Raw genomic sequence first — 15,488 nt, forward strand, 5'->3', positions numbered from 1 at the left:
GTCTCTTCTCCGACCTCAGTTTCATCACCTGTAAAGTGGAGCCCCTGAGTCCTCATGTCCGCTGCCAGGAAAAATAGAGCGGACGGAACGCACAGCCCCGTGAGCCAGAGGAGCGGTTATTGTAGAGCGGGCAGGACCCAAGAGGGTGTCTGTTCCAATACTCCTCCTGGCCAGAGCTCCTCCGCCTCCCATCACCCCCCCACCCCCGGTCCCCAGTCCCGGGTCCCCAGGCCCCGGCCCGGGTCAGAGACCGCAGCCTGGAGGGGGGCGCTGTGTCCAGCCCTGCAGCGCCTCTCCTCGCCCCGCCCCCAGCCCGCAGGCCCCGCCCCCAGCCTTCTCCCTCCGCGGCCCGCCTCGCCTTTGATGCGCCGCGCACGGCCAATGGGCGCGCGGGGAGGCGCAGGCTGCGGCGGCGGGCTGGGGGTTCGGCGCGCTCGGGCGTCAGTCCGGCCGCGGCGACGGCGGCAGGATCGTGTCGCGGCGACCCTTCAGGATCCGCTCGGCTTCGGGGCTGCTCCAGGAGGAGGAGGAGAGCGAGGCGCGGCGCGGCGAGCCGCAGGGCCCGCGGGCCGGGCGCATGGCTTAGGGACGCCCCCTCCCGCAGCGCCCCCAGCATGGGGAAACTTCACTCCAAGCCGGGTCAGTGTCCCCGCCCGCGTGCCGGCCCCCTGGTCCCCGCCGCCCTCGCCCCCGCGATTGCTAACTCTCTGCCTCTCCTTTCTTTCCGGCTCCCGCCGCCGCCGCGCGCGATGTGCCTGCAGCCGCCGTGTGCAAGCGCAGGGAGAGCCCGGAAGGTAGGGGCGCGCGGGGCACGGACCGGGGGGGATAGACTGGGAAGCACCGCGGACGGCGGCGGAATGGCCTAGCCCGCGGATCTTATTACCAGGGCCACCCCCACCCGCTACTCCAGTCACCAGTCCCACAAACCCTCTCCTTGGAGCAGACTTTGTGTCCCCTCCTCTGTCCATCCTACCCCCTCCCCGCTATCCTGTGCTCTCTCTTCTGACTCTCAACCCCTCCTATTGCGGTACCCCGACCCCGCATTCACTGCACCCCCTTTTCAGGCTCCTAAGCCCCTTCTCCAAGAGCCTGCGCCCTCTCTTTCTGGCCCTCAGCCCCCTCTCCCGAGATCTTGGCTCCTGCGCCCCCTCTCCTGCCGCTCAGTTCCCCTCTTCCCCTCACCCCGTGTTCATCCCTCCCCTCCTCAGTCCTGGCCTCTGGCGCTCGCTCTTCTGATCCCCAGACGCGTCTTCCTGGGGTCCTGCTTCCCCCTTGGCTCCGCTCTGGATCCCTGCTCTTGGGGCTTCGCTGAACTCCCTTCTCCTGATTACCTGCGTCCTTCTCTCGGATTGTGCGCGGCTCCCAACACCCTCCGGGTCCCTGCTGCCTCTGCCTCGCCCACTCTTTCTCTCCTCTCTCGGGTAACTTTCAGTCTAGGGGCCAGACTCAGGGGCTTCGTGTCGTCCCCGCCTCAGGTGACAGCTTCGCTGCGAGCGCCGCCTGGGCTCGGAAAGGCATTGAGGAGTGGATCGGGAGGCAGCGCTGCCCGGGTGGCAGCTCCGGATCCCGACAGCTGCGGGCGGCTGGCACCGTTGGCAGAGGAACGCGGGTACGATCCCCACCTACGTCCCTTTCAACCTCAGAGATGCGTCTCCATACCTTCCCCCCGCCCCCCAACTTTTAGCACCCTCTCGGCACAACTTCTAAGTCCAGAAATCCCTTCTCAGCTGCCCCTGCCCCACCAATATGACCCTGTTACACCCCCTGCCTTGGGGAACCTTATTGGTGACACAGGTGGCAGTCTCCTGTTCAGTTGGGGGCAGAGGGCTGCCCGGGGGGAAATGTCCTAGGTGATGTGGTGGTGCAGGTCCAGTTGATGAGGAAGCTTGTCTGCGCTGGGGGGATCTGGGGGCCTGCTCCTGACTTCTACCTTGTTTCTGTGGCCAGCATTCAAAGGTGGATTTGGAGTTGGGGCTAGGGAAGAGGGAAGGCATCTGGGGGTGTCTGGGTGGAAGGCAGGACTGTGCCGGCTTCCGAATGTGTTCCAAGTGTGTGACATTCATCAGTACCATCTGCCCTGCAGCCCCGGTAGAGCCGGCTGTGACTGGTGGTGGGCAGAACTTGGAGAGGGGGTACTGAGATCTGGGAGACCCCTTGGCTTGGCCCACAAGGAGAGAGAGGGCCTCATTCTGCTGTAGCCTGGGCCTACCCCTAGCCTTCCCCCAGTAGGTCCCTGAGGTTGGAGTTGTTCCTAGGGGAGCAGTAGATGTGACAGGGGAGTGAGTGAGTCCAGCCTCAGCTCCTGGCCTGGCACTGGTGTTCACAGATGTCCTATGGGCTCCAGAACTCTGCACAGGGCTTTCAGATGGTCTGCGTGGAACTCGAGCAAGCCAAGGATCAAAGGATGAATCAACTTTTTGATGTGACATTTAATTTTTTTTTTTTTTTAACTTAGAGGAGAACAGACTGAGTCTCAGGTCTGGTTAGTTCTTTGGTCTTGTCCATGGGCTGGGGAGGGGCCAGTGGACTTTTCAGATGTGTGTGTGTGTGTGTGTGTGTGTGTGTGTGTGTGTGTGTGTGTGTGTGTGTGTATTTGGTGGTGGGACCTGGACTGGATGCAGCCAGTTGGAGGAGGTGAGCCTGTGGATAAAGTTGACTCTTGTGCACGTATGAAATAACCCCTGCATCTGGAAGAAGCTCCCATCTCCTCCTCCACTGCCACTGCTGAGCAGGGGGCCTTCTCTTCTCCATTTCTCTTCATCTGTTGGCTGGGTTAGAATTGGAGCTGCTGTCTGCTGGGAAAGGCCAAAACTTGGTGGGTGGGGGCACTGCAGATGGGGCCCTTTAAAAACAGAACTACAAACTTCCCTTTCTTTCCCCACCATTTCTAGTTTTTGATCTCCTTATTTATTTAAAGCCCAATGAAAATGATCCGATTTAGCCATATGAACAAATGCATTTGCAGCTGAAGACAGAGGCCAACTGAGTGGATTTCCATTAATCAAGTTTTGGGTTTTTTCAGCCTGTTTATTTTTACAAAGTATTCCTGCAGAATGACATTTATTTGCAGTCCCCCCCGCTTTTTTTTTCTTTCCTAAACTGCCAGGCAGCTTGCTCCATGCTTTAGGGGAAACTTGAAATACAGCGAGGGCTTACTTCAATTGACTTTTATCTTCAAAGCCATAACAAATGTTACCCGCATGTTTTTGGTAGGTCTCCTTGGCATCCAGTCCTGGAGGATGGGAGGGAGGAGGAAGGAAGGAGAGGAAAACAAAAGTCTGTCGTTTTTAATTAAATAGTAGTGTTCCCAGCAAGAGGAATGTGAGCCAGTAAAAGTTGCCATTGGGGGAAATGAGGGAGGGTAGGGAGGGGGCCCCAGCTTAAGACTGTGGCTTTGGTAAAGTCACGGAATTTTGTTGCCTGGTTTCTTCCCCCAGCTGAGGACAGCATGGGATGGTGCTTGCCCCCTCCTTTCCCAGCCCCCTCTCTCAGAGAAATGCTGAGGGGTCATTAGTGTTTGTTCAAAGCACTTTTGAAGATGTGAGACACAGAGCCATCAGCACGACATATGTTGGGTGGTGGAGCGTGGGACCTGCCATCCAACATATTAAGGGGAGGGAACCTCTGCTGCCTTGAGAGTTGTGCTTGGTGACTGGGACCTGGATGCCTGGGTTCCCACCACCGCTGGCCTCGCTCCTGAGCCTGCAGAGGGGGGGATGGCCCAGGGAGAAGTCAGGGTGAGCCCAGGGTGTGGGGCTGCACTGTGGAGGCCTGTGAGGTGATTTCAAGTGGTACCTGGAGGAATATTTCTTATCTGAATAGTTACATTTTTTTTTACCAGAAAAAAATAAATAACTGGGACATAAAACCCTTGAATTCGCAGATATTATTGCTTAGGAGGAAGCTAAGTGGAAAGAGATAGTTTCAAGTCAATTCTGAGAAAAATATTAAGTACAACTGTTCAAAATTGTGAATGAGAACGGAATGCCCCAAATTTGGGAAATGTTGAGATACTGAACAGGATAGCGGTAGGCAACCCTCGGTCTGTTTAATTTCTGTGATTTCCAGTGGCACGGAAAGGGTGGCTCCAGGTTCTTCCATTATCTCATCAGGATGTAGGAGGGCGTGGGCTCCAAAGTGTGCTGAGTTCCAAGGGCTGGCAGAGGTCCCCTCACCAGCCCCAGACCCGTCCTGGGGTTGGCCTCTGTGTCCACTTGGTCACCCGGCCTTTCACCAAAGTGGCGGGAGACACATTCGTAGCTCATCCAACCAGCATTTTTACTGCAACAATAACTACTATTTATTAAGCGCCTGTGTGTGTCAAGCACTTTGCTTACATTATTTTAATCCTCCTCATAACCCTGTAAAGTTGCCAGCCGGCTGGTGTGGACTCTGGTTTTCTCCCATTCTGCAGTACTTTCTAGGACAGTGGAAGCCATGTGTGGTAAAGTTCCACACCAGAACATTTGCCTGGAGGGGGTCGCACTTATTCATTCCTGAGAGGTGGCACCCTGGCTGACTGCCGAGTACTTTGGGATGAGGCAGGTTGTGGGGCAGGCAGAAGCATGAGGGGCCCCTGCTTGTCCTCTTCCTCTCTGAGGGAGCCTGAGTAGCTTAGCAAATGTTTAAGTTGGGTCTGAGTTTCATGCAAGATCCTGGGATATGAGAGGGTGACCTCACCGGCAATTAACCCATGCCTGCCCTTCCAAATACAAAACTAAATGAGGTCAGTCTCGGCCACAATAGCTTGTCACCTTGTATAAGCCATTTTACCTTTGTCTACCTTACTTAGCTCATCTGCAAAATGGGTGTATTAACATGCTCATCCCTGGCAGGGTTCTGGCAGATAACTCTTCACTGAAAGTAGAACGTGGGGAGAAAGGTACTGGCAGGTTCCTGAGGCCCTGGGAGAGGTGGAGATGGGGGCCCATATTCTGAAACCAGAGGCTCCCCCCCCACCCATACTCTGTAGCCTCACTTGGAGGGACACAGGCTAGGACTTCTGCCCTTTCAGTGGGTACGTGCTGAACTTCAAGGGAATATGAGCTTGGAGGAGAAAAATAATGAGAAATGTGAGCTGTACAAGTACTGTAGAAGATGACTGATATGTGAACAATTTGTATGCCAGACAACAATGTGCTAAACAATTAGAAATTAAAATAAGCATAATAATCTCAGAGATAAAGAACGATATTAGAAACATGAAGCAGCAACAGGCAGTTACAAAAGAAAACCAATTGGAAATGTTGGCTCTGGAAAATATAATGGGTGAAATTAACAAGTTTAGTAGATGGATGGAGTAGCGTAATGGACGCAGAGATGTTGATAGGAGAACACTCAGAGAAGCAGAATCTGCGTGTCTGTGTATGCTCCTGCAGCGTGTGCACACGTGTGCATATATGAATGTGTACAACTGGATTTAAGACCGTCCCCTCCCCCACCCCCCAGTTTGGTCCTTTTGTTCTTTTATGGCAGAGCCGCCTGAAGAAACAGGCTGAGAGCTTTGGTGCAGGCAAGTCTGCCTCTGGATCAAAGGTGGCTGCCAGGCGGTTTGGTAATTTGATTAGGGGGCACCTAGTGCATTTTGATGTTTGGGGAAGATTGGGAGGGTGCAGGCCCTGTTGGAGCCCGTGGGGATGTGTGGAGCTGGGTGATGAGATTGGAGGCTGGCCCAGCTGCTGCCTGAGTGCCGGATTCCAGGGGAATTACCCTTGAATGATACCAGTTGGCACAATTAAAAGGCCCCATGTCTTCACCATATGGAAAGTGTTAGGCCTCCTTACGTGGTTTCAAAGCTATGTGCTGGGAGGTGGACTTGACATTTGAGGTAAAGCATAAATTAAATATTTGGTGTTTCAGAATTAAAAGATGATTTGCTTTGAGGCTAGTGGAGGCGTTTGGACCTCCACTCACTGGCTTCTTTGAGCTCTCCACGGAGGGTGCCCTCTGCCCCTGGCACCCAGGCCAGCTTCATAGCCCCACCTGGCAGCTTTCTGGACCCCTGGGGAATGGGGAGGAGAGCTGGGGCAAGCTGGAGCTGGGCAGAGTGCCAGGTGGGGCTTCTGGTTTCTGGTAGGTCTGGATCCCTCAGGAAGGCGGGAGGGGGGCAAGGGTGTCATTCTGGGTACTTTAATGCATCTCTGTGATGGGGTCTCTGGTAGAGGTTTCGAGGAGTGCCTTATCCTCCCTTCGAAACTTTTCTTCTTTGAGAAGGACACTGGTTCCCCGAGTCAGGCTGTGTGTATGTTGTGTCCCTCGAACTCAGGAACAGACCCTCTACATTCATATCTTGTACAAACTGTCACAAAACTCAGGGGGAAGCTAAACCGGGAGACATCCTCGGCATGTCCCACAAGCTCCTAGCCTCGGGGAATGTTCCATCCCCTCACCCAGTGGGAGTGTCAGAAGTGAGGAGAGAAGGTGGGTGATAGACAGACAGAGTGAATTCCTCCTCCTGACAGGAAGCTTGGGCCCCTGGGCTCAGGGGCCAGACTGTCCCTTTGAGGGCTTAAAGCAGCAAGGCTGAGCTGTCAGCAATGGAAGAACCACTTTCTGAGGAGTCCGTCTTCCTTGTGGCAGCCCTGGGGCACATGGTGGGCTCTCATGATATATTTGCTGAATGAATGAATGAATGAATGAATGGAGATAGATTAAGTCACCATCCCTGCCTCTTCCTCCCCCAGGTTCTCTTCCCCAGCCAGGTGGAGGTGGAAGTAGGAAATAAAGGGAAGAGTGGAATTAGGCCTTTTCTTTCAGACACTCAGCTATTAATTAATTAGGATCAATAATGAATTGTTATTAATTATGGATTCCCTAGCTGTGCCGGGCGTTGAGGCTACAGTGGCAAATCACAGAGCTGTGGTGCCCGTCCTCCTGTAGCTTCCAGTCTAATAAAGGAGACAAAGAATAAGTGTGGCCACAGGCACCCTGGCAGACAGTAACACTCATGAGAAGCTGAGGCAGTGAGGAAGAAAGTGTGGGAAAAGGGGATGGGTTTGTGCAGTGAGAGCTGGGGGAGACCCCTTGCTTGCTAGTGTCCATGGGCAACGCGTGGTGCTTGGGTTGGGCCCTTGAGAAGGGACTGTGGGCTCCAAGTGGCTCTGCAGCCTGTGGGGTCTGGAACTCTCTCTGGTGCTCATTCTTCCTGCAAAGCCCCCCATGTTAGTGGCTCTTGGCACGCCTGAGCTACCTTCCCCCATGGACAGGTGGGTGGGGCGGAGCCAGGCGGGCAGCCACCAGCGTGCTCTGTAGAGCTGATTCGCATGCAGCATCATGCACAGGGACTTGGGGGCATTACTCCAGCTGTTTGGGTGGAGGGGCAGCCCCTTCTGCCCTGCGGGGGAGGAGGGTCAGAAGCCCAGCCGTGGTGGGATGTGGCAGCCGAGAGAGGCACCCCGAGAACCAGGGGGCAAGAGGCAGTGACAAGCCAATCCCAGAGAGAGCCCATCCTGCCCCAGAACTGCTGTGAACCTGTGCTTGAGGGAGGAGGGTCTCCTGCCTCAGTTTACCAGATGTGTCTGAGGAAGGGGCATGCAGCCTGGCTCTCTGGGCAAGAGGCAGGGGCCCACGAAGAGATCTGCAGGCACTGGGGAGTCAGGGACCCCTCAGTCCTCCTTGCTCGGGGGGTTCTCGCAGCCTCACTCACTGGCTGTAGGTTCACAACTTTGGAATTTTTAGGTCGCTTGTTGGATTCCAAAGCAGGCACTTCCGGCTGCCTCCCTGACTTACCGCTCTCTTTTCCACTCACGCATGTTCTTTTTGTGGCTCTTGTCTCTCACAGACATTCTTTTTCTTCCTCTCCCTCTCTCTCCCCCCTCCCTTCCCCACCCCCTCCCAGAGGAAGGAAAAAATTCAGACTCTCACAAACAAAATATCTGCCATTCCATCCGAGGGAGAACTGAGGCAGAAGCCCAGAATATCCTGGAAGAAACGCCAGAGAGAGCTGAAGGCCTCAGTTGTTTAATCTGGAAGGCAGTCTTTGATGTCACCGTGCTCCGTTTATCCTGGGAAGCTGCCTGCTTCTTTATGGCTGGCTTCAGACTCTGTGCATGAAAAATGGCCGAGTCCCTTCAGGAGCTGGAGGGAAAGCCTGATCCCTCCCCAGAGGGCAGGCCTGGTGATGCTGCCGCTCCTGCCAAGCCCAGGTGGGCTGGAGAACCTTTTCCAAACAAGCATTTCCAGAGACATAAGTAATTCTTTGATAACTTCCCGGGAAAGCAGAGGAGGCTCTTTATCCATGTGGGTACCCGTCACGGGGCTTTGCGAGGGAAGCCTCAGGTCCCTCCACTGAAGTCATCCTTAGCCCCAGAAGGGCGGCACACAGGAGCTCTCACCAGATGGCTCTGCCCTCCGGGGTGCGTCCTGGATGTGTGTTTGTTTAGAGGGCTCCGAGGAATTGCTCTGGGCTTCACTTTCCTTACGTGTTGAGCCATGTGGGCTGCGGTTTGTGTGTGGCTGACGCCTTTCAGAGGATCCCAGGGTAGTGGGTGGGCTTCACAGTGGTGTGGCATCAACTGAAGGATCCCCGCCCTTCTCTGGGCCTCAGATCTTCTGGCTGAGAAGTAGGATAAAATCATTTATTATAATTTAGAAACTATGTATTAAATGCATTCTATTCAAGTCATTCATGCATATGTGCAATAGAAATTGAGTACTTACTTTAGGTCGGGTATACATTTGCTCTGTCAGTAGAGCATGGTCCTGGTTTTCATGGACCTTACACTCTAGTAGGAAAAGATAAGTATTTTTAAAAACAAAGTACACAACCTAAGCTGTGATTTATGCCTCAAAGGAGAAGTGCTGGGTGCTTTGAGAACTTTTAATAGGAATCAGACCTAATCTGGGTGGCTGTTCATTCTACAGATATTTGAGCATGGGTAGGATGTTGTAGAAACTATGAGGAATAGAACATAGTTCCTGCCTCGTAGAACTTGGAGTTCAGTGGAACTAAACTTTCATCTTTGCCTCTCATCTATTTTTCTTATCTTATTGCATTGGTTAGAATCTCCTCAACTGATTAATAACTATTAAGTATGATGTTCATTGTTTATCTAGTTAAGAAAGCTTTCTTCATCTCCTGGATTGCTAGGATTTTTAAAACCAGGAATAATTATTGAATTTTATCAAATGCTGTTGGGGTGTTGATGGAGCTGGTGGTTCTTTGCTAATATAATGTATGATTTGTATGCATGATTTACATAACTAGATTTCCTAGTGTTCAACTGTCTTTGCACTCCTAAATTAAGTCCCTCTTTGCCATGATAGACTGCTGCTTTAAAATGTTGCTGTATTTGATTTGCTAGTATTTTACTTTGCCTTGATATTCGTGTTTGATTGGCTCATGGTTTGGGAAGGTAGCTCTTGAATAATGAAGACAATGTTCAGGGAATGTTAGAGGATGCTCTGGGGGCTCTAGAGCAGGAAGTACCAACTGATCCAGGGTTAGTCTCAGAGGAGCTGTGATTTAAGCCCAAAGGTGCATGGGGGGAGGGGTGGTGGTGAGCAAGGCAAGGGGAGAGGACATGTAACAGCCATGAGTGTTTGCCGGACCAACCGGCCACATGTGAGAAAGCCCCGTAGAGAAGAGGGTGGTTCATTTGAGATGCTGGTTGAAGTTCAGTTGGCTGAAGAGAGGTCACAGCCTGGGCCTGTGGGCCTTCTCAGCCATGTTATGGAGCGTGGTCTTTGTCCAGAGGGGAGACAATTGTGTGAAGGGCCTGTGTGAGGGGCCAGCAGGAAAGAGGTGAGCCCTGTGATCTGGGGGGAGAAGGAATGTGGGGATGGGCTCTCCCTTGCAAAAATACTTTGGAGGATAAAGAGGAATCAAGTGACTGTATTCTGTGGGCTCAGTGAGAGATTCTGGAAGGTCTGCATTGGTCCAGGCACAGTGCTTGGTTCTCGAGTGTCACCCAGGGGACTCTTAAGGAGGTCAGAAGCAGGTGAAGGACCAGGAGAAGTAGATTAGGACATCAGGCGGTGTAGGGTGGTGCTTAAAGAGCGAGAACTTTGGAGCCCGATGTCTTAGGTTCAGATCCTGCTGCACCATTTTCTAACTGTGTGACCTTGGGCATAGTGTCAAACCTCTGTCAGCCAGAGGTCTGGTGGGAAACAGATGCACTCTAGAGAGTTTAAATGAAACTAGCTTCCAGAGGTATGGGCAGGGTTCAGGGATACTTTATGGGGCGTTGAGGTACCCCGGGACTGATGGTCCCTGGCAACAGTGGGAAGCTGTTACCACCCCTAGGGCAGAAAGGGCCAGGGGAGGAAATGTTGGATATTTTGGATTGGATCCCCGTAGGAACCACAGCTGACGATGGGTGGAGACCAGGCAGAAGCTATAAAGATGGAGGATTAACCACAATCAGAGACATGGTACAGAAGTAGTGAGGGAGTGGAGAAGAAATACCCTAACTCCCATCTCCTCGCATCCTCCTGTTTCCTGCCGGGGCCTCGCATTGGCTGAATTCAGAAGCCAGAGGCCAGAAAGCTCCAGTGAATTGGTCCCCAGGGTCAGCTTCCTGGAGGCACAGGGCAGTACAGAGAGGGTGGGGAAGGCAATAGAATAATCAACTCTGCTTGTGTTTCCTCATCTGTAAAGCAGGGATGATAATAGTACCTGCATCACAGGGCAGTTGTGAGGACTCAAATTGTAAAACAGTTGTAATGTCAGGCGCACCGTAAGTGCTCAATACAAGTTCGCTCTTACAGTTGTAAGACCAGGAAGAGATACAGGGTTATGGAGATTCGGGGAGGTGTTTTTGAAGGAGGTGGCATGTCAGTATGGCTCTAAGGACGGTAAGACTGGGACCAGGGGTCAGAATCTAAAGGCCAGAGAAGTCATATTCATGAACGCAGCAGGCTGGGAGGGAGACACCTGGGAGGTGGGGGGACTAGGGTGCCCTGGAGAGCACATGTCCTGAGTCAAGAGAACAGTGTCCCTCAGCCCCAGCCAATTGTTGTCATGCGGGAATGTGGCCTTGGTATTGGCACATCTTCTGATCGTTAAGAGAATCCAGCCATCTGGATTTTTATGTGAAATTTTTCTAATGTAAAAAATTATCATCAACTACATAAAATTTTTCAAAAACACTTTTTTGGGGTGGACCCAGACAGTTGGATTTGGCCTGGCTTGTGATTGTTGATTTAGACCTACACGATTTTGGTGGGGTATGAATATGTTAGTGATAAGAGTACATACAAGGGAATGTTAAAAGTACCTAATGCTTTACATGCATTCTTTACATGTATTATTCCCCTGTGTACAGATGAGGAGACGAGCTCAGCAAGTTAAGTCCTGAGCCCAGCCAAGGGAGAGCGGATTCAGGCTGCCTCCAAGGCAGAGGGTACAGACCAAGCCAAGGCTGGGTGCTGGGGAGTCATGGATAGTATGTTTCAGTTGCCGGGGAACAGGATGGGAGGGCAGGTGGGGTAAGTACAGTATAGACGTGGTTTGGGCCACTTTATACCGAGGCCCAGCATGTGCACGTAGTAGGTGTCGGGAGTGTGCTTAGAGCTTTCAGAATCAGACTTCCTGGGTCCAAGTTCCAGCTGCACCTCTCCCCAGCCGAGTGGCCCTGGGCCATGTGACGGCTCATTGTTGATCCTCAGCTCTCACATCTGGTGGAATGGGTAGCCATGGTTCCTACCTCACGGAGTTGTTCGAGGATTGAAATGAGTTCATGCTGGCAAATCAGGGAGGATAAAGCAGACGTCACCCCTCCTCTTGCAGCTTTCTCGTGTGGCTAGCTGAGGGTCACCCAGATGTGCGCTAAATGTGATGAAGGGAAAGAACAGGGCGTGGTGAGAGAGAATGAGGAGGGTGCTACTTTGGACTGGGGAGTAAAGTTGTTGAGACCCAAAGGATAAATAGCCAGGTGATGAAAGGTTTAGTAAAAACATCTCAAAGGGTCTGGGAAGTGCAAAGGCCAGGAGGCACGACTGGCAACTAGAGAGTCTTCAACCCACTTCTGGGTGTCTGGCTTAGGACAGAATCCAGTCTCCGAGACGTTCAGGCAGAAATACGCGGTCCAGCACTGGGGGTGGGTAGCTCTTGGGGGTTGCGGGATGGGATGCTATATGTTGCAACCTGTTTTGGTTCTTTGTCCACCTGCTGCAAATCTTCTTCCACAGTTTTATTTTTATCGATGTCCGATCGCTCCAGCTTCTCTCCTTTTCTGGCTGGGTGGGAGGTTGGGGAGAACCTCCTGGTCCCATGAAGTACTGTCAGCCGGGAGCTGATTGGCTGGTCTGCCACGTGCTGCCCAAGCCCCTGGCCTTGAGCTTGAGTACAGAGCTGGGGCCCTGGAGAGGGTAGGGCAGAGCGTAAAAGTCCCTGTCAGCAGGATGGGCCTGGCCACCCTCAGGCTACAGGTGAGGCTGGGGAAGACCAGAACCTCCCAAATGGGCTCAGGCGCAGGGTGTATCTCTAACTGCAGAAGTCTGCGCAGGCTGGTGGGCCCCTCTCACGGAGGCTTTGGCTGACGGCGGCAGCTCCACTGTGTAGGTTTGGGGGTGCTACCTTGGGGTACTGAGGCCACTCCAGGCCTGGCTTCCAGAGGTAACCTTGTTACAGGGCAGTTTTTGACCTTGACGTTGTTTTACCCTTCTTTCCCCTAGGGATCTAGATAGATTTCAAAAGCACAAAGATGATGCCAGAAAACTACTACAAACCAGGAACGAGGTTGCCTTTTCAGTGCATTGTGGGAGCACTTATCTTGCTCCCCTGCCCTGGAAATCCCAAGGAGCCCACTGCCCCGGTCAGTCTTGGGTATGTGCCTCCTTTCTCAGTGTTCTGTGGCGGCAGCCTCAGTGTGACTATTAAGTGCCTGCGTATGCTGAGCCCTGTGCTGAACCGTAGGTGCAACATTAAGTATCTGCTGTATGTCAGGCCCTGGCCAAGAGCTGTCCCTACCTACCACTCAGTTCTCACAACACCATTATGAGGCAGGTACTATTATTCCCATTTTATTGGTGGGGAAACTGAGGCTTTTAAAAAATATTTATTTATTTATTTATTTATTTATTTATATATTTAGTTTTGGCTGCGTTGGGTCTTTGTTGTGGTGCACGGGCTTTCTCTAGTTGTGGTGAGCAGGGGCTACTCTTCATTGCGGTGCGGGGGCTTCTCATTGCGGTGGCTCCTCGTTGCAGAGCACGGGCTCTAGGCGCGTGGACTTCAGTAGTTGTGGCTCGCAGGCTCAGTAGTTATGGCTTGTGGGCTCTAGAGCGCAGGCTGAGTAGTTGTGGCACATGGGCTTAGTTGCTCTGCAGCATGTGGGATCTTCCCAGACCAGGGATCGAACCCGTGTCCCCTGCGTTGGCAGACGGATTCTTAACCACTGTGCCACCAGGGAAGTCCTGGAAACTGAGGCTTTAAAGAAATCTACCGTCTTGCCCAAAGTCACTTGACTTGGAAGTGGAATCTTGCTCTAGCAAGATTCAAATTCCGATCAGTCTGATTTTAGAACTATCTTAAATCATTATAGGTGAGTTTTTTTTTTCCTTAAACTGTATGTTATAACCCCATTCATGGCTCATGATATCCATGTAGTGACCAGCATTAAAAAAAAATGAAATAGACAAAAATAAAAATATAAGAGAATATCCTATATAGTAATAGTAAATATTGCTTTGTGTAACTTTCTGTTTAGTTTATAGGTGTGGATAGCCATGTGTATAGATGATTGATAGATAGATATGGACCTACAGACATGGGTATCCATACTGATAAATAGATAGATCTATTTATAGATAGATATGTGTATATCTAAACGCACATCTATACCCAAACCCATATATACAGAGGCCCATTATAAAACATAATTCTTATTGTGGGTCACTATCAAAGTGTTAGAAAACACTGGTGTTTGGTCACTGGTCTAGACTCTGAGTCTGAATACCTGGTTTCAGGATCTAGTTCTGCTTCTCACTAGCTGTGTGACCTTGGTTAAGTTCCCTAACCTCTCTGTGCCAAAGTTTTCTTTCTTGGCTTCAGAGCCTTTTGGTTTGTTGACATTTTGGCCAGAACAGATTCTCCCAGGATTGCCATGGCTGCTGTCTTGTTCATCAACTCCATTTGCTTAGGGCATGAAGAGGGCTCTTGGGGACCCCCATGTCCTCTCACCTTAGAAACCAGCCTCTGAACATGACAAGCAGCAGCTGTACCCTGGCAACTAAATCTTTCTGGACAGAACATTGTTTTGGGCATCCTGAGTCTGGGGGTGGCTGCAGCTTAGCTATTAGGTATCTATTGTGATCTCTCCTGGCCTTTGCTTCCTCCTCTCAGAATGTAGTAAAGAAAAGGTGGATGTCTAGGTTATCTTTTGCTGTGTGACAAATTATTCCAAAACTCACTGACTTGGTATTTTATGATCTGCTTAAGATTATGCAATTTGAGCAGGGCTTGGCAGGGGCAACTTACCTCCAGCTCCATGTGCATAGTTGGGTTGGCTCAAACAGCGAGGGGCCACCTGCCACAGATCCACTTGGCTTCTACGTCTGGGGCCTCAGTTCTCTTCCAGATGTCCTCACCACTGGTTAGCTTGGGCTTCCTTGTAGTATGGCAATCTCAGGGTAATCAGACTTCTTACACGGTGGCTGGCTTCCCAAGAGTGCAAAAGTGAAAACTGCCAGGTTCTTTAGGTTTAGGCCTGGAATTGGCAGTGCCACATTCTCTTTGTTAAAGCAAGTCACAGGTCCAGCCCAGGTTTAGGGGAAGGGATTACACAGGGGCATACATACTGGGAGATGTGATTGATTGGGGGCCATCAAAGTAGTGTACCAGAGAGGATGCGGTCTCCCGGAGAGAAGCAGCTGAGAGACTGAGTAAGGAAAAGGACTGAAAGGTGTCCATTGGATTTAGGGTCCTGGAGGTCACAGTCCAGTTTGAAAGGAGCTGTCGTGGTGGAATGGCAGCTGAGGTGAGACTGGCACAGGTCCTGAAGGGACTGGGGAGCACTAACACGGGAGCAGATGCACATACTTGTAAGAACATCCATGGCTACATTATTTGGAAGAAGGAAAATTTGTAACAACTCAAATATTCATCACCAGGAGACAGGCTAGTAAACAGTGGTGTAGCCATTCCATGGATCTCTCTGCAACTGGTAAAACCCAGGTTGAGTGAGGGCCACAGGCTGATAGGAAGGAGGCCCTGAGATGCTGTTGAATGAGCAAAGCAAGAGCAAAACATCAGTATAATGTGGCCCTGTTTTCTGCACTATACAAAGGTCTGTTCAGGCCTATGTCTCTGTATATTTGCAGGTGCACATGGAAAGATCTGGAATAATACACTGTCAAAGTCTGTTTCCCTGAGGAGTGAAGTGGTGGGAGGTGGTGAGGAGAGAAGGAATTTCACTTTTCACATTATATATCTCTACATTGTTGGACTTTTTTTTTTCTTACCTGGCCTCTTTTTCAAGACCGGCCAGGCCCCTCCTTTTATAACTGGAAGGAGGGAGATGTTAAAGGGATATCTAGCCTAGTGATAG

General features: G+C 51.5%; 1 protein-coding gene across 2 annotated transcripts in view; it reads left to right on the forward strand.

Annotated features, from left to right (window-relative positions):
• The first annotated feature begins 507 nt into the window (after positions 1 to 507).
• NKD1 (NKD inhibitor of WNT signaling pathway 1) overlaps positions 508 to 15,488 on the forward strand; it is a 91,639-nt gene continuing 76,658 nt past the window's right edge. The window contains exons 1-3 of one of the 2 annotated variants that reach the window (XM_024125124.3): positions 508 to 639; positions 762 to 794; positions 1,476 to 1,609. In XM_024125124.3, the coding sequence (XP_023980892.1) occupies positions 615 to 639; positions 762 to 794; positions 1,476 to 1,609 (192 nt within the window). In that variant the 5' untranslated portion in view covers positions 508 to 614. The remainder of the gene's footprint in view (positions 640 to 761; positions 795 to 1,475; positions 1,610 to 15,488) is intronic. The other variant, XM_028478040.2, reaches the window with a different exon arrangement.

The sequence above is a fragment of the Physeter macrocephalus genome, chromosome 17 (genome assembly GCF_002837175.3).
Source record: "Physeter macrocephalus isolate SW-GA chromosome 17, ASM283717v5, whole genome shotgun sequence".
Lineage (NCBI taxonomy): Eukaryota > Metazoa > Chordata > Mammalia > Artiodactyla > Physeteridae > Physeter > Physeter macrocephalus.